The sequence below is a fragment of the Plasmodium gaboni genome, chromosome 5, assembly GCF_001602025.1.
Source record: "Plasmodium gaboni strain SY75 chromosome 5, whole genome shotgun sequence".
NCBI classification, from domain to species: domain Eukaryota; phylum Apicomplexa; class Aconoidasida; order Haemosporida; family Plasmodiidae; genus Plasmodium; species Plasmodium gaboni.
In genome coordinates, this window is record NC_031485.1 from 803,730 (window position 1) to 830,595 (window position 26,866).

At 18.9% G+C, this 26,866-nt stretch overlaps 3 protein-coding genes across 3 annotated transcripts in view; 2 read left to right on the top strand and 1 right to left on the bottom strand.

The window, feature by feature from the left end:
- Window positions 1-334: 334 nt before the first annotated feature.
- On the top strand, window positions 335-1,049 carry PGSY75_0522200 (putative transcription initiation factor TFIID subunit 10; the record flags this gene model as incomplete). The annotated part of the gene is made up of 4 exons (XM_018784503.1): window positions 335-403; window positions 533-640; window positions 757-828; window positions 948-1,049. The coding sequence occupies 4 exons, from the start codon at window positions 335-337 to the stop codon at window positions 1,047-1,049; spliced, it is 351 nt and encodes a 116-aa protein (XP_018643158.1).
- A 415-nt stretch (window positions 1,050-1,464) lies between these two features.
- On the bottom strand, window positions 1,465-3,672 carry PGSY75_0522300 (putative S-adenosylmethionine-dependent methyltransferase; the record flags this gene model as incomplete). Its single annotated transcript, XM_018784504.1, has 10 exons — window positions 1,465-1,524; window positions 1,654-1,732; window positions 1,913-2,011; window positions 2,148-2,266; window positions 2,465-2,579; window positions 2,688-2,727; window positions 2,901-2,963; window positions 3,155-3,263; window positions 3,371-3,475; window positions 3,637-3,672. 10 exons carry the CDS (start codon window positions 3,670-3,672, stop codon window positions 1,465-1,467), a joined length of 825 nt encoding a protein of 274 aa, XP_018643159.1.
- Window positions 3,673-6,642: 2,970 nt separating this feature from the next.
- The window catches only part of PGSY75_0522400 (hypothetical protein), a gene marked incomplete at both ends in the record, with an annotated part of 28,142 nt that continues 7,918 nt past the window's right edge, over window positions 6,643-26,866 (top strand). Inside the window, 3 exons of the mRNA XM_018784505.1 lie at window positions 6,643-6,750; window positions 6,951-7,623; window positions 7,712-26,814. Of these exons, the coding sequence (XP_018643160.1) occupies window positions 6,643-6,750; window positions 6,951-7,623; window positions 7,712-26,814 (19,884 nt within the window). The remainder of the gene's footprint in view (window positions 6,751-6,950; window positions 7,624-7,711; window positions 26,815-26,866) is intronic.

Here is a 26,866-nt window from a genome sequence, read left to right on the forward strand (position 1 = left end):
AAAAAAAAAAAAAAAAAAAAAAAAAAAAAAAAAAATATATATATATATATATTTATTTATTATATTATTTTTTTTTCTTTCAATTTTTATATAATTCAAGAGTTTATAATAAAATAATTAAATTTTGAATAATTTCTGTTTTTTTTTTTTTTTTTTTTTTTTTTTTGTACATAATTCGATATTTTTGTTATATACCTATTGGATATTATAAAGCTTTTCTTTAAACTTAATATATTTTAAGCATAAAAATAAATAAAATAAATAATAATAATATAAAACTAATGTAAAATATATTTTGTAGTATAAATTTTAAAAATATGTAAACTCTTTTATGATGGATAAAAATTTTGTGAATGAACATGATGAACAATTAATAAAAACATTGCTTAAAAACAAGCCAACAGTAATAAATATAATTATATATGAAAAAAAAAAATAAATAATTGAAAAATTATATATAGGAGTTATATATATTTTTATATATCATAAGATATATATTAACATTTTATCCTTTTTATGATGTTATTTATAGTTCAGTGAAGATTTGATTGATTTTTATCTTTCGCAAAGTGGATGTCAAATTAACGAAAAATCATGCCTCAGATTAATATCATTAGTTTTACACAAATCATTAGATAATGTGAGTATTGAAATAATAGAAAGTTCATAACCAATCATTAAATTTTAAAATCCACATAATATATATGTATTTATATATATATATACTTATTACTTTATTTTTGTATCTTTTTATAGATAATTAATAAAACAATCAGTCTACAAGACAATGAATCTTTAAATAATGAGGAAAACAAAAAGAGTTTTAAAGTACGATCTTCAAAATATAAATATAAAATAATTGAATATATATTTTTATGATTTTATAAATAAATATTTTTCTCTTACCACATTAATCATTTTATATTTGTATTTATTGTTTTTTATAGAATGAATTAAATTATAAGGAACTAGTAGAGGCACTAAAACAACTTGATGACACTTATGAAAATGAAGAATTGTTTAAAAACTTCAATGCATTTTTAGAATAAAAAAAAAAAAAAAAAACAGAAAAAAAAAAGGATATTACTACGAGTAATAATAAGAATAATTATTACATATATGTTATATCTTTATTTCTTATTTTATTTTTTTTTTTTGTGTATTAATAAAATTTAATTTTTAAAAATAGGTTTTATTATATATATATAATAGTTTTAAGTTTTTTAATATACAAATATAAATAACATATGTATATTTTTTTTCTGAATTAACTTTAAAATATATTATATATATATATATATATATATAACAATATATGAGATAATCATTAAAAATGGATAATAATGTAGCTTTTACATAAAAATACAAAAAAAAATATATATATATATATAAAACAAAATAAAAAGTATTTTTAATAATGTAAAAATATTATATAAATTATATAATCTCTTTCATTATTTTATTTTAAAATCTTCCTTTTCTTTTCCTTCCTGTGTATTTACTATCTCGTTTAACATCCAAACCCTATGAACATAATCAGAAGAAAAAAATAAATATAGAGAAAATAAAATATATACACATATGTATTTAATATTTTTAATATAAAAAAAAAAAAAAAAAAAAATGAATAATAAAGCACTTTATTTTAATTACCTTCATTCTCCTCTGGTCTTTTTTCTTCAATATCCATTCTTTATTTTTCTTAATTTGTTTTTTTGTTTTTTTATTAAACCTGAAGTATAATAAAAGTTACATATTTATATATATAACATTTGTGTATTTTATTTAACTATAATTTATTTTTTATTGACATAAATAGGCACACAAAATTATCATTAATTATATATATATGTGCCAATGTGTATAGATTTATGCTATAAAATTTTCCTTTTTTTTTGTCTTTTTTTATTACTTTCTTCTCTCGTGGGAAATTATATTTTCTTCTTCATCATTTAAAGCGGTTGGCATTGTTGCAACTAATGATGATCCTGCCCATAGACATAAGTAATATCTGAAAAATCATAAAAAATAAAAAAAATCAAAAATTAATTAAATAAATAATAATTTTTTATTTTCATCTTTTCACCAAATATATATTCATATAAATAGTTCTTCTTTTTATTAATTTTATATTTTTAATTTTTTACTTTTTCGATTTAGCTGAATTTGGAAAATCAACCACAACACCCCCACCAAATCCTGCCTTCATGGCAAAATTGGTTAATGTCTTTATTTGTTCTGGAGAATCAGGGTAAAATTGAAATACCTAAAAAAAAGCACACATATATATATATATATATATATATATATAACATACAAATGTTTAAATTTCTCTTAAACATTTATCTTGTTTCCAATATAAAATGTTCTCACAAATGTGATTATATATATTTACAAAATTTATAAGGTATATATTTTACGCAGACATATAAACATGTTTTCTTTTTCTTTTTTTTTCGCTTACTGCTCTTGCTCCTCTTTTTAAACAGTTATATAACCACTTGAAAAATGTACTAATTCTTGACACAGGACTTTCATTTTTCTTGTCCCAATTACATAACCATTGCAATGCTGATATGCTAAATAAAAAAATTATTGTATTATTGATATGGATATATATATTTAATATATTTACAAATATAAATAAGATATATATATATATATTATGTATATATAATTATATATACCTGACGACTCCATCAAAAATACAAGGTTGAAATCGCATCACTAAAATAAAAATAATATAAAATAAAATATATAATAATTAAATAAATGATATATTATTAATACCTACTAGGTATCAAATTATACATATAGAAGGTCATTTAAAATATTTGCTAATATATAATATTTTGTTTATATATGGAATAATTATATATAAGGATTATTATAATTTTTACATTTTCCCATATCAGCTAAAAGCATATCTCCTCCTAAATGTGCTTCATTTTGCAATCCTACATCTAAAGAAGAAAAAAATTTACATGTATATATATATATATATATATATATATATATATATATACATATTAAAATATGATATGAAAAATAAAACCTTATTTTCATAATAATAATAACGATAATATCCCTTTTTTTGGTAAAATTTTATTTTTGTAAATACATATCATAATATTTTTATTATTAATTTACTTACTTAACATATGAATACTTATATCTATACCAATCCAAAAATGATCAAACTCGTTTAATGTCATCCCACTTATTCCCGATCCACAACCAATATCTAATAATAAACATGGAGACTTTATTAAAAAAAAAAAAATAAAATAAAGAAGAGAGATATATTTTATTTTCTTCTATATATATATTATATAATTCATGTAAATGTAGTTTATATAATTTTACTTACATCTGGAAGAAGAAGTAACTCCATGGCTCTTTCTGTCATTTGACTTTGGATATCTCTTATTCGAGAATTTCTAACATATTTTTTTGCTTCTTCTTCATTATAAAACTACAATAGAAAAAATGAATAATACAAATTAGTGTATATATGTATGAAAAAATGAAGACAAAAAAAAAAAAAAAAAAAAAAAAAAAAAAAAAGGAAAAAAACTAATATATTCATATACTATAAATATGTTATTATATTTCCATTTTGAAATGTCTGCTTACAAATTCAGGGGGCGAACTGTATTCAGGTCTAACCATTTTTAATTATTTTTATTTTAACTTTATATATATATATATTATAAATATGTTTTATTAATATATTTCCTTTTATATATATTCATTAAAAAAATAAAACGTTACAATATATTTTAATATATAAAAGGGAAAATTATTACAAAGGAAAAAAATAAAAATATAAATAGATAGTATTTTAAACTACATGGATGAATTGTATTTATATATTACAATTAAACCATTTAATTTTGTAAAATAATAATCCATTTTTTTCTACATGTTTTTATAATAAAACATATATAAATATATTTTTATTGTTAATTATATTATTTTATTTTCATTAAATTTTTTTTTTAATCACATCTTTTTATATATGATTTTTAATCATTTTTAACCTAGTGATTATACATATATATATTTATATATTTTAATTTTTAATAAATAGATGTTTATTGAAAACTAAAATGAAAGAAATATTAAAAGAATATTAAGAAAAAAAAAATATATATATATATATATATATATAGTAATAATATAATATGTTATTTTGTAAATATAAATATACGCATAAATGATATATTTATGTAATATTATATATATATATATGTATATATAAATTTTTTCATAGAAAAAAAATGAGTTGTATATTTATATAATAGTCTATATAAATTATACTAATTAATCAATATATAAAAAATATATATTTTATATTTCATTCTTTCATTTTAAATAATTATTATATCAACATAAATTTTATTGCGTTATAAAAATAAAGGATGAGTTGACAAATTATATATAAATTTATATAACATAATAATTTTTTTTTAATAGAACAATTTTTTTTTCTTTATAAATATATATATATATATATATAATATTTCTTCAATATAGGATTAATTTGTATAATTCTTTTTTCCTGTTTTTTTTGTTGTTAAAAATTTTAGAACCAGTTATTTTTAATTGGAACATATGAAAAAAAAATATAATATATATATTATATATTTATTTTAATTTCTATTACTTATATATATAATTTTTAATTTACTACAAATATATATTTTGCGAATGAATATATTAAAATCTGTTAATTTTATGAATTATAAGATGATATTTTCCTCTCTTATTTTATTTTTTTTTATTTTCAAAAGGGATTATCTAAAAAAAAAAAAAAATACTTCAAATTGCAATACATATTTTTCATTATATTTACTGTTTCCCCCCCCAAAAAAATAGTATATATATAATATATTATTCGGTTGAAGTTATAAATAAAACTTATAGGATTAAAATTTATCACTTAAAAGATAAAAAATTTATTTCTATGCCAACAAATAAATAATTATATATATATATATATATATATATATATATATATATATGCATCATAATTATATATAATATATTTTAGCGCACAACATTATAAATGATGTGTAAGGAGTATCAAACATATTCTTTAATGTTATATAAAAAATTATTTTTTCCGTACTTTTTCTTTCTTTTCCCCTTAAAAAATTAAAAAAACATAATATAATAATTTATTATGAATGAATATTGGTTATTTATAAATTTAATTATCTTTTATTTATTTTATTATTTATTATTTTTTTGTTGTATGTTTTTAATTTAAAAAAAAATAATACACAAAAAAAAAAAAAAAAAAAAGAATTTTTTTTTTATGCATATATGTAAATATATGTATATTTATGGAAATTATTAATGGAAAATAAAAAATTGTTATTATTCTGTTTTTTTATTTTTTATTATTTTTTTTTTCTTTAGTAATTATATATATGCTGAATGATGTATATATAATTTTACTTTTTTAAAATATATTAACGCATTATAGAAAATATAAATATACACATTTTTATGTTTCTACTATTTTGTACAATTTGTTATTATATATATATTTATATTATATATGTAGTACACATGTAATATTTCAAACTTTATAAAAAATGATATTTTTATTTTAATATCCCAATTTATATTTTTTTTTTTTTAATTTTTTTAGAAATTAAAAATATATATATATATATATATAGCATTTTGAAAATAATACATATAAATTAAAATATTTTCATGTTTTAAAAATTCATAGTATATTATAATTGCATATATATTTTTACACATAGATATATTATGAAATATATTTTTATATTATTTATTTATTTTTTTTTTTTTTTCTTTGTTGTTTATAAATTTTCAATTTTAATAGATTTGATATACAGTTTTATCTTTTTTTTATTCTTTTTTTTTTTTTTTTTTAATTATTCATTTTATGGCTTATATGTTTATAAAAAAATATGTTACTTTTAATATTGTCCAAAAATTAGAAATAATGGGTTATATAACAATTGAATGTATATAACCACCAATATTTGAATTATAACGTCTATATATATATATATATATATATATATATATATATATATATATATTTATATATACATACATTTTAAACATTTGGTTATTTTACATTTCTTTATTTTTATAAAATTAACATATTCTTTGAATATGAATGTATAAGACATTAGTTTGTGCAGAATATTATTATGTTAATATTTTTATAGTTTTATTATATATATATTTAAATAGATATATAAATGTATAAATTAAGGTTTATATTATTTGAAATATCATTGTCTAGTTTGCTTCAATTTGTAATTTTTTGAATCTAATAATATACATTTATATATATATATATATTTAAGAATTTGTTATGATATGAACATTTTTTTACCTTTATTATATTATAGTACAAAAAGTTGCAAGTTTATCACTGTATCATCGTTCTTAAGTTTATTATTTTATTTATCTATTCATTTTGTTTTTATTTTTGTACTTTTACTTCTCATATTTGTTATTATTTGCATTTTTTTTTTCTCTTTTTTAATCTTTCTTGGTATATATGTTGTTTGAACAATTTGGAGAAGATATATTCTTTTTATCTGATAGAAGTTGTTATTTAAGAATGTGAAAAACAAAAGAAAAATGATAAAAAATATTGTGAATCAATTTATTAAAATATATGGACAGGAATATTTAGGAGAATGGGATGCTATACAGAATTTGACAATTAATTCTGTCACTTCTCCCGAGGTATTTTACGTGAATATCTGAAACATCTATATGATATATATATATATTTTTGATATTCTTATATTATATATGATGTGCATATATTTTTTTTATAAGTTGCATTATATGTAAAAAAAAAAAAAACCTAAAATATATAAGTACCTCAATGTAAACACTTCTATTATACATATTTATAATATTTACACATTTTAATTGTTTAGATAATACTTAAAAACGTTCCGTTCCCTGAAAAATTTTTCGAATTAGCTGATTTACCCTTGGAAATTATTTATTCTAATATTAAAAACGTGCGCATAAAATTTTTGTGGTCTTCTATATTTTCTAGTAATATCAGTCCTATAAATATTTATGCAAACGATATATTTCTGGTGGTAAAATTTTCATATCCAAGTATTTGGAACACCAATAAAACATTGAATAGTCAATATGAAGTTAAAAAAAAAAAGTTAAGAAAATGGGATAGTGTTAATATATCTAAAGAAAAAAAGGAAGAGAATTTTCTAAAAGCTCTACCTATAAAATTAATTAACTCTCTAAGAATATTTGCAGAAAATATTAAGATAATATTTTTTGATAATCATATACATACAAAACCATTCACTCTAGAATTTTTTGTAAAAAGTTTCAAAATTGATGAGTTAAGTAAATACAAACTGAAATTAACGGAAGAAGAGAAAAAAAATATAAAGAAAAATTTGTTAATTAATATATGGATACGATTAATAGGTATTCATATGATTTATAAAGAGTATCGAAAAAAAATCAAATATAACAAGAGAGTTAAGAAGAAGGAAAACGAAGAACAAGAAGGTAAAAGGGATAATTCGAAAGATGGACATGATAAATCACAAAATAAAAATGAAACCGTTCAAGGTAAATTCTGTTACACATATATATATATATATATCAAACGTTTTGTTGTTCACTGCATTTTATATACTATTTGCTTTTATTTTTACAGATGAAATGTTTCTCACAGCCATTGAAAATTTATTCAGCAAAAGCACAAATTCGCTTAAAGAACCAATGAAGATGCATTTGAAAAAGAGTCAAAGCAAGGTTTTACATAAAAATAGGGATGGAAAATATTGCTCATTTAGTGATTACGAAATGAATGAAAGAATAAAAGTAGGATCTTTAAGAAAGAAAAAAAGAAAGAGAGAAATTAATATAATGAAGAAAAAAGAAAAGATGAAAAATATATATAAAAAAGATTCTTCAGATGGTAGTTCATTTAAAAAAGAAGAACGTTACTATTTTGATATTCCAAGAAATAATATAGGATTCAGAATAACTCCAAAAGAAGGAATAGAATTACATGTTATATTTAAGAAACATGATATAAAAGCTTTAAATGAATTAAAAGAAGATATAAAATATTTTAAAAATGTTGAATTGTCTATTTTAAGACATAACAAAGTATATAATAATGAAACTGAACTGAACAATACACCAAGAGATGATATGAATGCAAAAACGTCATGTAACTGTTATAATATTAGTAAACAAGTATCAATGGATGAAAACAGTAAGAATAATATTAATATTGAACATAATGATAATAATATAGACAATTTTGAAAACAATAATAGTAATAATTATTATATGAATAATAATTTTCCTATATATAATGACCCAGAACAACATAAGGTTAATAATATTAATAATGAAATTATATCAATAGATTATGATTTGATTATAGAAAATGGATTTAAAAATGATATTCCTCCTACATTCAATAATATATCAAATTATGAAAATCTAGAAATTAATTTTACTAGCGAATGTTTTAATGCCTTTTTTAATTTTATAAAATATATAGAGTTCTATTATTTATATAAAGGTGGATGTACGAAAATATTTAATATTGTGCCTAGTATAGAAGAGTGTATAAAATATTCAGAATATAGAAAAATATGCAATCAAAAGAATTCAAAAATGAATCATGAATATGCTGAAGAGTTCATAAATAAATTTGAAGCTTCCTGTCCTATTCACCTATTAACAAAATTAAGATTGTTATCAGATGAACGTGTATATAGTAAAGAATATTTTAATAATATACAGAAAGGTGAATGGAAAAAGTTATTTTATAATTTTATAAAGAATAGGAAAGGAAAAAATTATATGATTGATGAAAATTTAGAGAAGCTTGATAAATGGTTTACTCATGATATGTTATTTAATTTAGTTATACCACAAATTAACTTTACATATATTCCTTTAAATTTGAATCATTATAATAATAATAAAATATATTATAATAAATGTTTTTTATCTTATAATATTAGTTATTCGTTTTTATTTAAACAGGAAAAATTATCAACTATGAAAAAGAGATATGCTATATATTTGCATAATTTTAATATTCATTCTTTATTTGTACTTTTTAAAAGAAATAAAAAATTTCTTATAAATAAAAAAGTTTGTCCAATATATTTAATAGAAAAATTGGGTATAAAAAACCATTGTGTATATAATGAAATTAGTTATAAATGTATGAATCCTTATGATATACATCCAAATAATTTTAATGAAGAATATTTACTGGAGCAAAATTTTATCACAGCTCCAAATATGCAAAATGGAGACAATTATAATAAAGACATAAATGATAAAAATTGTAGGGATAATATTAATCAAAATTATGATAATGAGAAAAAAAAGAAAAATTATAAGGGTTCCATTTTAAATAGTTTAGGAAAAAATACGAACAATATAGATATACACAATGAATTGAATAATAATTTACCTAGTTACATAATGAGATCTAATAGTACATGTAGTAATTATAAAATACATTACGAAGATAACTATAATAATATGGAACATTACAATAATATAGATAATTATAATGAGAATAAAAAATTTAGTCATATTATAACAACTAAGGAAAAAGAAGCGTATATGAGATCAGTTGGTCGTAAGGGGCGAAATCATTTATTTTATAATGAATATTATAATAGTACAATAAGTGGGCAACATAAAAATATGCACATGAATAGCCTTAACTATAATAAAAATAATGATAACAATTGTGATAATAATTATGATAATAATTGTGATAATAATTGTGATAATAATTATGATAATAATTATGATAATAATTGTGATAATAATTGTGATAATAATTATTATTATGAGAAAAATTACATGTGTCATATATTTTTCAATAATTATAACAAAGTTAATGACAATATGCCATATAAATATATAGATCGTAACATAGATGCAAATTATGTTGATAATAAAAAAATACCAATAGAAAACTTACAAAGCTTTAAAAATGAATATATTTCTCAAAACAAAAACATGACTATGAACAAAGTGAAATATGAGAATGATCTTAATAATAACAAAAATAATGTTGATACTAAGACAGGTGATAAAAAAGGATTTTGGAAATTCATTTTAGGAAAGAAATATAAAGGAGAAGACAATTCGATTAAAAATATTAAATCAAATTCTAATTCCATTTTAGGAACTAATTTTGATTTATTAATATATAATAAAATTAATAAATTACCTAATTGTACTATGATTTTTATAAATGATTATAGTAATAATATTAGAGAAATGGATATATATATTTGTAAATATATTATAAATATAAATAATCTTATACCTATAATGAATTTTATACCACAAAATAATATATGTCTAGAAATATTCCTTAAATATGATAATATAATAGATAAAGATGTCATTGAAGCTTTAACTCTATATTTAAGTATGGGTAGTACAAGAAAAAAAATTGTTCAAGTATGTATTGAAAAAATTAAAACTTATTTTATACATTCTTCTTATATCCATAACGAACTCGTTAATATTAAATCATTTTTAAATAAAATAAAAAAAAAAAAAAAAAAATTAGTCGGATCTATGTATAGTCGGGAAATTTTCATTGAACATTCTATACTTATGGATCCCTTTAAGTCCAAAATGGATGAAAAGGAAAAGTTACAAGATAAACAAAAAACAAGAAAAAATTATGGAAATAAAAAGTTAATTGATTCTATACAAAATAAGAATTTTTATATATCACCTGACATTAACAATGTGAAAGAGGTGGAAAATCATAATGTTGATATTGTGAAAAATATTAAAAAAGACAAATATACAAATGATAATAATTTTGGTGACCAAATTTCATCTGCATTGAAACATAAACGTTATGATAATCAGATGAATAATTTTGAAAATAATCATAATATAAACAATTATAATAATATTCTTTATAAAAACAAACAAATTATTAAATTTGCTGAAAATGAAGAAAATAATGCCTTAAATATACATAATTTGATTTTAAACAATTTGTTTGTACCACAAAAAAATGTATATCATATAAAAAAGAATAATAGTTTTTTACTCTATAAAGGAAAAAGAAAAAAAAGTAACTTTCTTTATTCCATGAGAAATAGTTATTATACATTTTTAAAAAAATATATGGAATATAACATCTATATGCATAAAGTTAAAAATAGTAGTTTATTATCTATAGGATTTTGTTTTCAATTGAAAAATATTTTCCTTTTCCATGATAAAGAAGATTCTTTATTTTATTTACATTCAAATTATATTAAATTAGAGCATTTATTCAATCCATGTTTTATTAACAATAAACATAATCATTGTGTTGTTGCATGCAATGGAGTTAAATTTAGAGAATCGTCTGATGATAAAACAACACACAGTTATAATTCAAATAAAATATATAATGACAAGAAAAAGAATGATTCAGAATGTATTGGTGAGAAAAACATGTATGCTATGAATATAGATCAAACAGTAAAAAATAAAGAATTATTATTATATATTAAATCATTAAAATTAAAAAAAAATAACAATATATATTCCTTAAGAATTGATATAGTTAATTGTAATTTGAATGAGGTATGTATATCATTATTATCTGTATATAAATATATCATACCATATGATTATTTAGAATTAATAAAAACACGATTAAAGAAATATTATAGAATTAAACAATTTCTAATAGACAATAATAAAAATACATCTCATTTAAGAAACTTTAATATAACAAATAAATTATTGTACATGGTATTGGATAATTTTTTTTATAAAAATCACATAATTGAAGAAAAAAATCAAATGATTCATAATAAAAAATATGGTGATAATATGAATATTATTAAAGCAAATAAAAATTATGAAATGTATATAAAAAATTTAGTAATCAAAATATTAGATCATGAAAAAATATTATATAATAAGGAAGATTTTGAACAGATTTTTTATATGATTGTAAGAAGGAATGTATATAATAAACAAAGATTTGATAGTTTACATTTTAAACAAAATGATATATTAAAAAAAATAAATAGTATTAGAAATGATAAAAATAAATATATTCTTGATAGTACAGAGGACACATTTTCTTTTAATACTATGGAAAGAAATTCAGCTGATTATTTGTCTAATGAGAAATATAATAAATATAACAGTTCGATAAATGATATTTCGATAAATGATAGTTCGATAAATAACAGCTCGATAAATAATATTTCTATAAATAATATTTCAATTAATAATGATTCAATTCATAATGATAGAAGGAATAATGATTCAGTATATAATAACTCCTTGAATAATTATTCACATTTGATAGACAAAGAATACAATTCTAGTATGGATAATACATTTATAAGTAATAATGATTATTATAATGTTAATAGTTATTCATTTAAATATTCTGAAAACTATTATTCTGATATTGATAAATATTCCAATTGTACCTATAGTTACAATGACGAAAAAGAACAGATATTAATAAAAGAAACAAATAAAAGTATGGATAATGAGGAAAGAGGAGATACACAAAAGATAAAGAAATATATTGATATGAAATTGAATCGTATAAATATAATTAAACAAGCAAATAAGGAATTTTATCAAAATTGTAATTATCTTAATTTAATAGATCTTTTTATCTTTGAGAATATAAATTATGATGATGAAACAATTAATGAAGAAGACTTATTTTTTATAAATAACAACAACAACAATAATAATAATAATAATAATAATAATAATAATAATAGTGCTTGTAGTGAAAATGGTATTACACAAATTGATTCATTAAATAGAAAAAATAATATTAAAGAGAAAATATACTTTTTGTTAATAGAAAAAACAAATATAAGTATAAATAATAGAAATGAAGGAATGTTTAAATTTGTATTGAATAATTTTATGAGTGAAATATGTCGCTTATATAATGGGGTAAATATATCTATGAAAATACAATCTTTTTATATATTTTATATACTAAAAGTATGCAAAAAACAAATTAATGTAACATATGTTACGGATAAGAAAAATGACAAAATTCATGTTACAAATGATAAAGAAAAATATTTTGAATTATCAAGAAAAACTAAACGAAATGAAAAAAAGAAGAATAAAAATGATAATATTATTAAAACATGTAAGAAATATATCATATTAACCGATACAGTTAGTAATCTTTTTAGTATTTCAAAATGCAATATGAAAAAGAAGAAAACCAAAAATAATTCATTTTTTTTTGATAATAATATATGTATATTAAGTAAGAGAAAGTTTGATTTATATATAAATGATTATCATATGAATTATAAAAATATGAAACCACAAATACATTTAGATATTCATATTAACAAATGGACAAATGAAAAAATTATCAAAATATCTTTATCGAACTTTTACTTTTTTTATAGTTCTACAGTGTTTATATTATTTAGTAATATAGTGATAAATTATATTTTGACATATATTCAAGAAAAACAAAAGTTAAATATTCTATTATCCCATTATGACAATTTCAGAAGTAGAATAAATTCTATATATACCAATCCACATTTTGATAATAAGGGATATACATATGATAAAAATAAATCATATACATCTATAGACAAATATACTCTTCACTTTTTGTCAAGAAATAAACAGAAGCAGATAAAATTATATAATGATAAATTTGTTAGTATTGATCAAATTGATAATATATGTGACAGTACTCAACATAGCATATTAGATGATAACAGTGATGAAGAACTTGAAAATAAAAATAAGGGTATTACACAAGATAGTAATAATAATAAAAATAATATATATATAAAGGAAAAAACTAAAGAGGTTAAAGATATGAATGGAGATTATACAGATATAAGTGATAATACATTTTATTATGATATGTATGAAAATGAAGAATATAGACAAAAAAAAAAAAAAAATAGTAAACATTATTTTGACTACAATAAATATAAACGTGTAGGAGAGGATAATCATATACAAGGAATATTAAATGAAAAAATAAATGAACAGATTAATAATAATGGTTTATACAATAAATTGTATTATCACGATAATATGACAAGTTCTTTTGAAAAACAAAATACAATTGATAAAAATTTCAACACTCATATATCTCATAATAGACAGAAAAAAACAATTATTAATAGTAATAATATTATACATGGATCAGTTATGAAAAATAATTCATATAGTGAAGGAAATACAAATAAATCTGAATATGAATTAAATGAAAAAAATAAAAAGGACAAGGAAAAATATATAAAGAATCATAAGCAAACAAATGATTATACTAAATATAATATTAGGAAGGATGGTTGTCGAAACCAAAATTTATATGAAAGCTTAAGAAAATTTTCTAACTCATATTCTGATTTAAAAATGTATGATAACAAATATGATAAATTAAGTAATAAAGAAAGCGACAATATATCCTCACAGAAAGAAGAAAAACAAAGGTATCATATTCCAAAATATTCAAAATTGTATAAGGTAGAAAATAAAAGCAAAAAAGTTGATCATATTGAAAGAGTAAATGATATTCCTAATGGTATTAATAGGGATACAAAAAATTTCCACAGTTATAATAATGTATATTCGGAACATAAAATGTATGATGATAATAAAAAGAAGGACAATAAAATTAATAATAATAATAATAATAATATAAGTGATAATACACGTAGTAACAATTTTAAGAAAGATATTAAAATATTTATTTCTTCTGAAAATGTAAATTTATGTTATCTTGTGAATTATCATCGATTTAAATATATTTATAAGAAGAACTTTAATATAGATACATATATGAATGATTATATCAATTTAATTGATAGTTGTTCTAATTTTTGTGATAAAAATGAAAATAATAATACTGATAATCATGAACATGTAGGAATTATAAATAAGGATTTATATAATGTAAACTTAAACTTTTTATTTAAGCTTGATTATATGTGTATAGAAGACAAACAAAAAAGTATTATGGCGTTTTTTCCTTTTTTCTATATTATGCTCATGAAAAATTGTAATTATGTTATCTCACACCTTACAGTAGTAGATATTAAATATAACTCTGAATATTTTTTTAAAGAAAAAAGAAAAAAAGAAGAAAATAAGAAAAATAATCATGATATTCAAAATAATATGAGGGATAAATATAATAGACATTTGTCTAATTATATGAATTCAATTTTAAATAACTCCAGTGAGAACACATATAATAATTTAAATAAAGAAACAAAAAAGCAACAAAGTGTTAAGAATCTTCAAATTATAAAGAAGCCATATGGAGATAAGGACAAAACAAAAGATGATATAGAACATTGTATGAAGTCTAATAAAATGGATAAAATGTCCTCTTCTAGTGATAGTTGTATATATAAAAAAACTAACAGGAAACAATATATAGATGATATTGATTCTTATAATATTAATGATAAAAATAAAAAATCATATGATATTCTTTATGGAAATAATTCTCAAGAATATTATGAAAATATTAAAAATTTGAGGAATTATTTGAAAAATGATTTGATTAAAAATATAAGTAAATCATCAGAACCTAAATCAATTGATGAAACTGTTAATAATTTATATGATATACCAAATAATGATAATGAAAGGAAATCTGAGTTCTTACTAAAAAATGACATTCATAATAAAATGAATTCTGTATGTGGAGATAAAGATGATTATAAACAAAGGTCCTATATTAGTTATTTATTAAATTATAAAAAGAAAAATGGTGAAAATAAATATAGTACTAAGAATAATATAATGAAGCGTTTTAATTCCTTAATACATTTTATTGGAATACATAATAATACATCTAAAGGAGCTAGTAAAAAAAATAAAGGTATTAAAAGATCTCTTAGTTTATTTAGTTTTAAATCTTTACCTATTCGAAGGAAAAAATTTGGTAAATGGAATAGTAATACAATTGATGTGTTCCAAACGGGTCAGGAAAATAATTATAAGAAGAATAAAAAGAAAACAAAAAATTTTTTTGGATTATTTAATACGGATAAGAATGATAATAACAATAATAATAATAATAAATATGTGAGTTATAATGCAGATTATAATAAAAATAATTCAGGACTAAATAAAGACAGAAATAATAATTTGGCATATGAAAAAAATGGAAAATATGAAAAGGTGTCATATGATGAAAATAAAAATATATCATTCACACATTTTGATAAAAGGAATGTCTCAATACTTAATAAAAATAAAAATGAGAATAATATTAACATAAATTGTGATACATTATCAGGAGATAATAATATCAAAAATAATAATAAGAATAAAAAGAAAAAATGGAAATTATCTTGTTGTTCTGTATCCATATTTAATATAAATTTGTTCAATTGCATTTATTTGAAAAAGTATAAAAAACATGGAGAAATATATTTACAACCATTGATATATAATTATAAGAATTCTAACATATTAAATACTATCTATGAAAAATCAGACATGTATGAAAATAATGCTTTTAATATAAACTACTTTGATATCAATAATAATTTAAAAAACATGAATTATAAAAATATTGTAAGTAATTATTATATAATAGAAAATGAGTTTACACTTATCGAATATATAAATCAACTATATAATCTTGAATGGTTTAATAAATTCAATTTACATCATTTGTATAATGTTAATAGAATACAATCTAACTTTTCTAATTTTATGAAACTGAATAAAAGGAAAGGTTCTATTGTATGTTGTTATGTTCCTGTTTTTTATAAAAATATTTCATTGACATATAGAAATATATATAAATGTTTATTGATAAATAAATATATGGAAAGCATCCCATATTTATCCAAACTATATAAAAACGAACATATGTGTAAATATTTATTTGAAAATAAAAATAAACATAACTTGAATGATAATTATATTAAAGAGTATATATCAGATTTGTTAAAAAAAAAACAATTAGAAAAAGAACAATATAAACAGAAATACAGTTTTGAATTGAAGAAGGATATATTTAATGATATGAAGAATGCTGATGTAACACAAGATAAAATTAATAAGAATATAATCAAGGAGAAAGGGAATTATTATAATAATTCTAATATGAATAAAATAAATATGAAAGAAACAAATAAAAATATGAAATATTATAAGAACGATAAAAGTGATAGTCAAGATCATAATAATAAAAATTACACCTATAGTAATATCCCAAAGGAATTATCAAATGACTTAAAAGAAAAAGGAAATAAAAAATATTATCAACTTTTCCAAACACAAATTGTACAAAATATTTTTAATTATCGTAATAAAAATAAACATAATAATAATATAGATAATATAGAAAATATAGAAAATATAGATAATGTTATACAAAAAGAAATAATAAAAAATGATGTAAAACCTTTGAATGTATCATCTTCCTTATATGATAATAGCAACGTTTCTTCATATCCTTACAATTTTTATAATAATAATAGTAATAGTAATAATTGTAACAGCTTGAATAATTATTTAATTTATAAAAAAGATTTTATAAGCTATAATTCGTGGAAACAAAATCATATTTATATATCACTAAAAAAAGAAGTATCATGTGAAATGCTAAAAAAAAAACAGAAAAAAAAGAAAAAGTCTATTAATGAAGGATACCATTTTTATATTCATTTTTATTCTTCCAGTTTAAATATGGATCCATATTTTTTATCTACAATTAATTTTTATTTTCTTAACAATTTAAATAAAAATCTTATAATGTGTGATATAAAAGAGACGAAAGCTTATTTTATTCATAAATATAAAAATATCAGATGTTACTACAACTATACGATGGGTATTGATCAGCACAATAATGATTTGGTGAATAAATATAATATGAGTGTTAACAATAATAATAATAATGATATATATGGAGACATAAAATATGGAAGAAACGGTACATATCAAAGACATTCTATAAGGAAAAATAGATATGGTAAGAAAAAAGGATATACATCAAACTATGGTGATAATAATAATAATATGTGTGAGAACGTTGACGTGCATAAGTGTGATAATAAGAAAGAAGAGAGTTTCGGACAAACACCTTTTACAAAATTAGATAAGTTATACAATTTTATGAATAGACTTAATAACATTTGTGAAAAAATTCTAGGAAAATTACAAAATAAAAATAATTTTATAATAAATTTGGATATTTCCAATATAGATATTAATATTCTTGATTGTTCTTATATATATGATAGTAAATATTTATATATTGATCATGTACATCCATATTATAATAATGAATATATTTATGTATCTATGGAACAATATGAGAATATAAAAAAGAATAGTGGAAATTATTACAATGAGTTTTGTAAATATGAAGAAATAGATCATAAGAGTTTTTCCAATGATTTTAATTATCTCATATTTAATGCATTTACTAATTATTCAAATAATAATTCTTTTTATATTATCTCAATTAATCCAAATAAGGTTAAAAGAATGTCAATAAAAATGTCATCAACTATTATATGTAATAATATTAATAAAGATTTGAATTTCCATGATGTTTTAAGTATATTTGTTCATACATTTAAAATGAAGTTTTCTAAATTGAAAATAAATTACATGAAGAACATAGAAAAACAAACAAAATATTATATGTATAAAATGTTAGAAGAATTGTATAGTGATAAGGATGATTATAGTCAAAAGAAACAGAAAAGGGAGAGAACAAAAAGTAAAACAAAAACAAATACAAGAAGAAATATCAACAACAATGTAAACAAAAATACATACACAAGAACAAATAATAATAATAATAATAATAATAATAGGAGTGATAGTATAAGTAATTTTAATTATAGCTATGATAAAGGAAATGGTAACAGACATATTACCCATTTGAACAATAATATTTTTAATACTTTAAGTAATCAGAGTTCTGCTGAGGATACTATAAATAATATGTACTATAGTTTGTCAAAAAAAAATAATAAAAATATGATAAATCATTATGATATGATTATGAATTCGTCTAAATCAAATGGAGATACAAATCATCATAGTCATCATAATCTAAGCTCTTCTTTGTCACACAATGATGAATCAACTTCATGCGCATCAACATCCTCCATTTTTGCTTCTTCATTAAATTCAGTATTATTTTATAATTCTCAAGTAAGATATAGAAATAATAAAAACCATGAAGACATAGGCAATACAGGTAAGGGATATGAATCTATGAATGAATATAATAATAATAATAATAATAATGATATGTTAGATAATATAAATAGACGATATAAATATTGGAATGAAGAAAGAATTTATTATGAAAAAAGTAAAAGCTTCTCTGATAGCGTATATACAAAAGAAAGTTTATGCCAAAACAAACAAAAGAAAAGTAATTATGTAAATATAGATAATGAACCGTTTATGAATATTCCTAATTCCTTATCAAATGATTACAATGATATAACGCAAAATACAATTAAGAATGATAATGATAGAAAAATTAGGAAAAAAATAAAAAGACAATTTTATAAGTTTATTAAAAAGGTATATAAAAATATATTATCACAAAACAGAAAAAATAAATTAGTTTTAAATAATATTGTTCAAGATAATAAATGGATTATTGATTTAGAAAATTTTATATGTTTTATACCATCATTTCAAAAAGGATTTAAATTGTCATTATATTTAAATAAATTAATAATTTATGATTATAATAAAATAAATATATGTAATAATATTTCACCCTTTAGATTATTTATTAAGAATCATGCTTCCAAAAAATATTTACAATTATGTAATAAAATATTAAAAATATATGAATATTTATATATAAGAAAAATATTACTGAAAGGAAATGGAGAAGGGAAAAGAAAAATGATATCGGAAAGTTTAAAAAATCAAATATATAATAATCAGTTTTATCTTATAGCATATGAAAATATGAAGAATATAAATTTTCATATAGATTTAAAAAATACAAGATTTACTATTCATAATAAAACAACAATGGATTTAATAAATTTTTCTGTAGAGCTGTGGAATAGTTTTTATTCTTATTTATATGTATATACTATATTACCTGAGGTTTCGAGTTCCTCATTTTGTTACCTAAATTCTTGTATAAATGTGGATAATTTTCAAAAGGGTTTATTATTATATAATAATATTTTGAGAAATTATATTAGCATGTGTAAAAATGGGAAGAATGAAAGTATGGCATATCTTAATCGTAAAGGTTATTCATTAGATGATAATCATATAAATAATGATCATAAGAATAATAAAATATTGATAAATGATGATAATAATTATGATAACCACAATGACATTTATAATAATATAAATAACAAAGAAGAGTCTAAAAAGTGTTCAATATTAAACCATCATCGAAATAATACAAGACAATCTGAATACGACAAATACGAAGAAAGTGATTGTTGTGATAATACATATAATAAAAACAATTTAATTATATTAGATAATAATACAACGTCAAAATTGTCTAATAATGAACAGACTAATTTTTCAAATATAGAAAATGAAAAAAAAGAAAATGATAAATTGGAAGACATGGTAGGTAATAGTAATAACTTAGACTATTACGTAGATAAGCTCTTTTTTTATAAAAATAAAATTAATTATAAATATTTAATTATAAATAAGTATGAATTTCATACTGCCGGAATTCATATATCATTAAAAGAACTCAATGATAAGAATTATTATTTCCTAGTATTTGTTAATAATAATTTGTTATTCTTCTTATATTTTTATACAAAATATAAAACTATATTAGATTATGTATCTAATGAAAATGTGTTTAATCTTACCACCAATTATATTTACCCAATTGAAAAAGTAAATTTTAGTAAAGAGAGAAAATATGCACATTATTATATGAATGAAAACAATGAGAAATATCAAACAAGCACTAATGGATATAGGAAAGATACGATAAAGCTATCCACTATATCAATGTTGAAAAAAAAGAGAAAAAGAAAAAAAAAAAAAAAAATGAAAAAATTAAGTAATCATAGAATAATGAATAATTATAATAATGAGAAAAGGTATATGAATAATAATGATAATATTCTCCCCCAAACAAAAAAAAAAAAGAATAACAAATTTGTTTATATCAAAAAAGGAAGTGTTCATATGGATAATATGAATAATCTCAATAAAAAAAATAACAATAACAACAAAAACGACAACATCATCATCAACAACAAAAACAACAACAACAACAATAATAATAATAATAAATCAAATATAAACCATTATGTTGATTTTAAAGAAAATAATGAACAAATAGAAACAAATAGTATTTGTAGCTTAAAGTATCAAAAAACCAAAACCAGTGTATTTTCACTTGCAAACGAGAATAATATTAAGGATGATAAAGATATGACACAAGAAAAACGTGGAAATAATGGACTATCCAATAAAATTAAAACAACTATACAGAAATTTTTTACTAGAAAATTATCACAAACATTATTATTAAGTAATAAAAAGAAAGAAAAAAAAAAACAAAAAAAGGATGATCATTCTTTATGTAGTTTTAATGGTATACACTTTAATCATAGAAAAAACAAATCCTTTTTAAAAGAACATGATAAATATAAAAACAATATAACACATGAAAAATATCTTTCTTTGAAAAATAAAGAAGCTTATTTCAACAAAACCATAAATTTCAACATGAAAATTAATTTATTGGAAACATGGTTTATACAGGATGATTTATTTACCTATAATAATAAGGAAAATATAAATAAAAATATTAAAATGAGTTATTTTTTAAAAAAAAGTAGAAAGAAAAAAAATAATAATGAAATGATGAAGAAATATACAAATAAGGATATATATAAAGGAAATAAAACACGAAGTGAAGAAATGGATAATTCAGATAGAGATGAAAGAATAAACCAAACAAATAGTATAGATACTGAAGTAGGTGAAATAATGAAGGTTGTAAAAAAATTAAGAATAAAATCACTTAGTTCTAGTAACTCAAGTAATAATTTAAATATTTTAAAACTTTTATGTAAATCCAAAATTTATAATAACACATTTATGGATAAGAAGATAAGGAAGCAAATATTTTATCTAGCTAAAAAGAAAAGATCAATGAATGATGAAGTGTTGGATGAAGAATGTATAAAAAAAATGAACTTAAATAAATATAGTTTGAAGAATACATATAAAGGTAATAAAAGGATAACACTAGATATGGACAAGATAGAAATGGAATCAGAAGATTTAAATAGATCTAAAAGGTTCAGTGAGATATATTCTAATAATAATTTGATGAGTAATGAAGGAAACGATACTAATAATAATTATGATAATGAAGATGATATAGATGATGATGATTCATTGTGTTATTTGTTAAAAGACACAAACGGTGATAATAATACATATGATAATGGTCTTTATATGCATCAAAAAAATCACGCCCAGAAAAATTTTGATAACGAACTTTTTGATACAATTATAGATAATGAAAAACGTTATAGAAAAAGAAGAAAATATTATAAACTGAAACGGATGGAAGAAAGAAAACGAAAAAAAGAAGTAGAAAAAAAAAGAAAGAAAAGAGAAAACCTTAAAGAAAATAAAAGAAATGTATGCTTATCTATAATATTCAGTATAAATATAAATCATAAAGAAAAGAAAAGTGAAAATTTATTTTATTTAGAATCTGAAGTAAATAATTTTAATATTATGTTAGGAAAATGTTATTCGTTTACTGAAATATATGATAAACTAAAATTATTTAAAGGGAAAACAAATATGAAATCGTCTATAAATGGTTCCATAATATTTGATTTAAATTATATGACCCGAAATATAGATTATCCAAAATCAAGAAGTAGCTTTTATACAATTAAAAATTATAATGATAATGATAATAATATTAATAATAATAATATTTATATTATTAATAATAATAATAATAATGACAAGGAACAACTAAAGAAAGAGTTAGAATATTCTTTTTACGATAACAGTAATTTTTACGATATATATTATAATGAAATGAAACATATGGAAAGATTAAAAATTATACTTTGTAATAAAAAATTAAAAAGAGAAAGAGGGAATGAAATAAAGAAAGACAAAAAGAAAATGTGTATACATAACAAAAAGGATTATAACAATAATAATTATTATTATGATAATGATAATGATAATGAAAAGAAAAGAAGAAGAAAAAATATAAATATAAAAAATAAAAAAAATAAAAAGGATTTAGTAAATAAAAATATATTTTACAGTAATAATTTAATATGCCATACAAATGAAGAAACTAATGAGTCCCATAAACATTCGATTTATTATAATAAGAGCAAAAATATAAACAGTTCTAATATTTTGTTCTTATCAACATATAAGACAAAAGTACTTTATGAAGATAAATATAATATATTTTTGAATGAAAATAATAATATATTTATGCCCAATATTAAAGAAGAAAATGAATGTTTTTTAAATATGAACAACATTTATTTCATGATAAAATCAAGAGAAGTAAAAAAGTCTTATAAAATAATATTCAAAGAGTTATTAATTAATGTCACTATTGATAATATAAAGGAGTTGTATAAATTGTATAATAATTTCCGTTATAATATTTATTTTGCAATTTTCTATAAAAATTATTTTTCTTTTTTTAAAAATATATATATTCATCCATTTAAGAATAAAAATCAAAACCTGCTTAAAAAGTCGAGCGAAAAATTGGAGATTCAAAACATTTATTTGAGAAGTATGCATAAGTTTAAGGTGTTAAAAAATCATATAATGTATAATAAATTGAAGCAAATGAATAAAAATAAGGTTTATAGAATAAATAAAAATAAATATATGTACCAAGAGGAAACAGAAGGAAATAGAAATGTTTCCTTTCAAATGAACAAATATAAATACATCGATAAAAATAATCATTGTGATAATCAAGATGATAATTTAGATATCATTAGTTGCAACCAAAATGATAAATATTACAAATATGTGAATATGAACAAAATGAAGAAACAAGATAATGTAGAAAATAATATAATTATTAAAGATAAAAAGAACAAATCAAAAGGTTCAGAAAAGGAAAGGATAATATGTAGTACAAATAATACTAAAAAAGTAGAAAATATAGAAAGTCCAAAATGTACTAATAAAATATTATATACATCATTTAGTAATAAAAATGAAATATTTAATGCGCAAGATAAATATCCATATGAAGAAAGTAAATATATAAAGGACACTTTGAAAAAAGGAAATGATAAAGTGAAAGGTAATCTATATAATCTAATTAAAGGAAAAACTATATATGAACATGGTTGGGAAGAAAACCAATATAACCACAACAATATAAATACATTATATTATGCTCGTAAACGTTTTCTTATATCAAATATAAATATTTATAAAAAGATGGTAGACAGTTATATAAAAATTCAACCTTTCATTAATTTAGAAAATAAAAATATGAAATATTTTGAAATTATATACAATATAAAAGAAAAATATACAGAAATGGAATTATATAAAGAAAACTTATATAATTTATATAATCAGATATTTTTAATAATTAATAATATTAATAATGAGAAAAATATTATATGTCATGGATTGATATTTTTAAAATTATTAAATTGCTTTTATCCATATAATAATAATTATATAAGGAATTTACTTTATTATTTATTTGTATTTTCTAAGTATAATAAATTCGCATATTATTTATGTAATATTAAGAAATATTTTCATTATAATTATTTTCTTACATTTACCAAAATTCTACATACAAATGATATATGGAATGATATTCATAAAAATGAGAAAACAAAAAATAATTCTACGGTATTTTATAAAACTAGTCAACAATATCATTCGTTGACAAATGATACAAAACATGGACCTCTTATTTTAAATACAAATCAAAGAATCAATGAAAATGTTTCTATACACAAAGAAATTACACAAAATTTTAAGAAGGAAGGGATGTTTAAAGAAAATGGTTTTAATAAGGATAAAAATAATATAACATTCTTTTTAATAAAATTTTTACTTTATTTTTATCATCCTTATAAATTAAAATATGAAAAAGGAAAAAGTAAGATAATAAAGAACATAAATTATACCAATAAACAAATAAAAGGATGGAAAAAAAAAGGAACAACAAAAAGGGAATACGGAGAAATCCTTAACGATGGTGATTATGTCTCATTACTAAAAAGAATAAGCATAAAAAATTCTAGAAAAAAAAGAAACAAAAATAAAAAAGAGTTATTAAATCAGGAAATACAAAATTGGAGTGATGCAAATATTTTAGATCATGTTAATTATAAAAATAAAATAGAAAATATAGATAATTATAATTATAATAGATATATGATTACCAATTCTGAATTAAGTTGTGAAGACAGTTATTATGATAAAAATAGGACAAAAAAAAAGAATACATATAATAGTATTAATAGTAATGATAATTTAACATGTAATATTACAAATTGCGTAGAAGATATTTATTTAAAAAATCAATCCGAAACGTTGTTAGATAAAAAAAAAGAATTTTATAATTTTAATAAGAAAGGGAAAAAAATAAAAATAAAATTAGATATACATAATATATGCTTAAAAATACACCAACTGAATAAAGAGAACATATTAACTTTAAATGTGTATGATTTAAATTATTATTTATTTACTTGTCTATACAAATATGAATTTTTTTTCTATAATAAAAATGAATGTGTAAAATTTTATTTAAATGAAAAATTACAACATATGAAATTTGAAGACTTATATAAAAATAATAAAATGAACGAATGTGTAAAAAATTCAATTAGTAATAGATATACAGAAAATGAATGGTATGATTTATCATATTCTAATTCTACTATATCAAATAAGGATAATAATTATTATGAAACATATAGGGATGACAATAATAATAAGAAGAAGCCTAACTATATAAAAATGAATTTAACATTTAAAATTGGTTTAAGAACATATGATAATATGTATAATATTCAAGATAATATAATTAATCCAACTACAATTAATTTTAATATAAAAGAAAAATTTAAATATTTTCCTATCCTACATATTCATTTTTCTACAACGAGTATAAATATAAATATAACCACATCATTTTTATATTTGTATCAATATTTATTTGCAAATTTAAATTTTAAAAAGGAATTGAATGAAGTTAAAAATTCTAAAATAGAAATATACAATGATCTACATTCAGAAATAATTATATTTTATAAAACAAGAACAAAAAATAATAACTATGTATGGAAATTAGTTATAATAAATAAAAATGAATATCATGAATTCCCATGTGAATGTTTATATTTTTGTATAAACAAAAAGAAAGAAAAAAATACAATAAATTCTGAATTTCAAGGTATGAATAAAAATTCAGAAGATTATATGATAACTAATGAAAATGACTTAAATAATTTATTTAAAAATATATCTAAAATAGGTTTCAAAAAGCAAAATATATATAATTTAGTTTCTAAGCATGAAAAACATTTATTGTATGATAATACGCAAAGTGTTTATGACATTTTATATCAATTTACTTATAAAATGCCATTTCTGTATAAAAATTATGATAACGATAACAAAATTATTAATATTATTAAAAAAAAATCATCTTGGATATATATAGGAGTTCTTTATACGGACGATTTGTATTCCCGTGCTTACAAAATACCAAACGTAATAATATTGAAACATTATATGAATATAAATATATTTATATATATATATA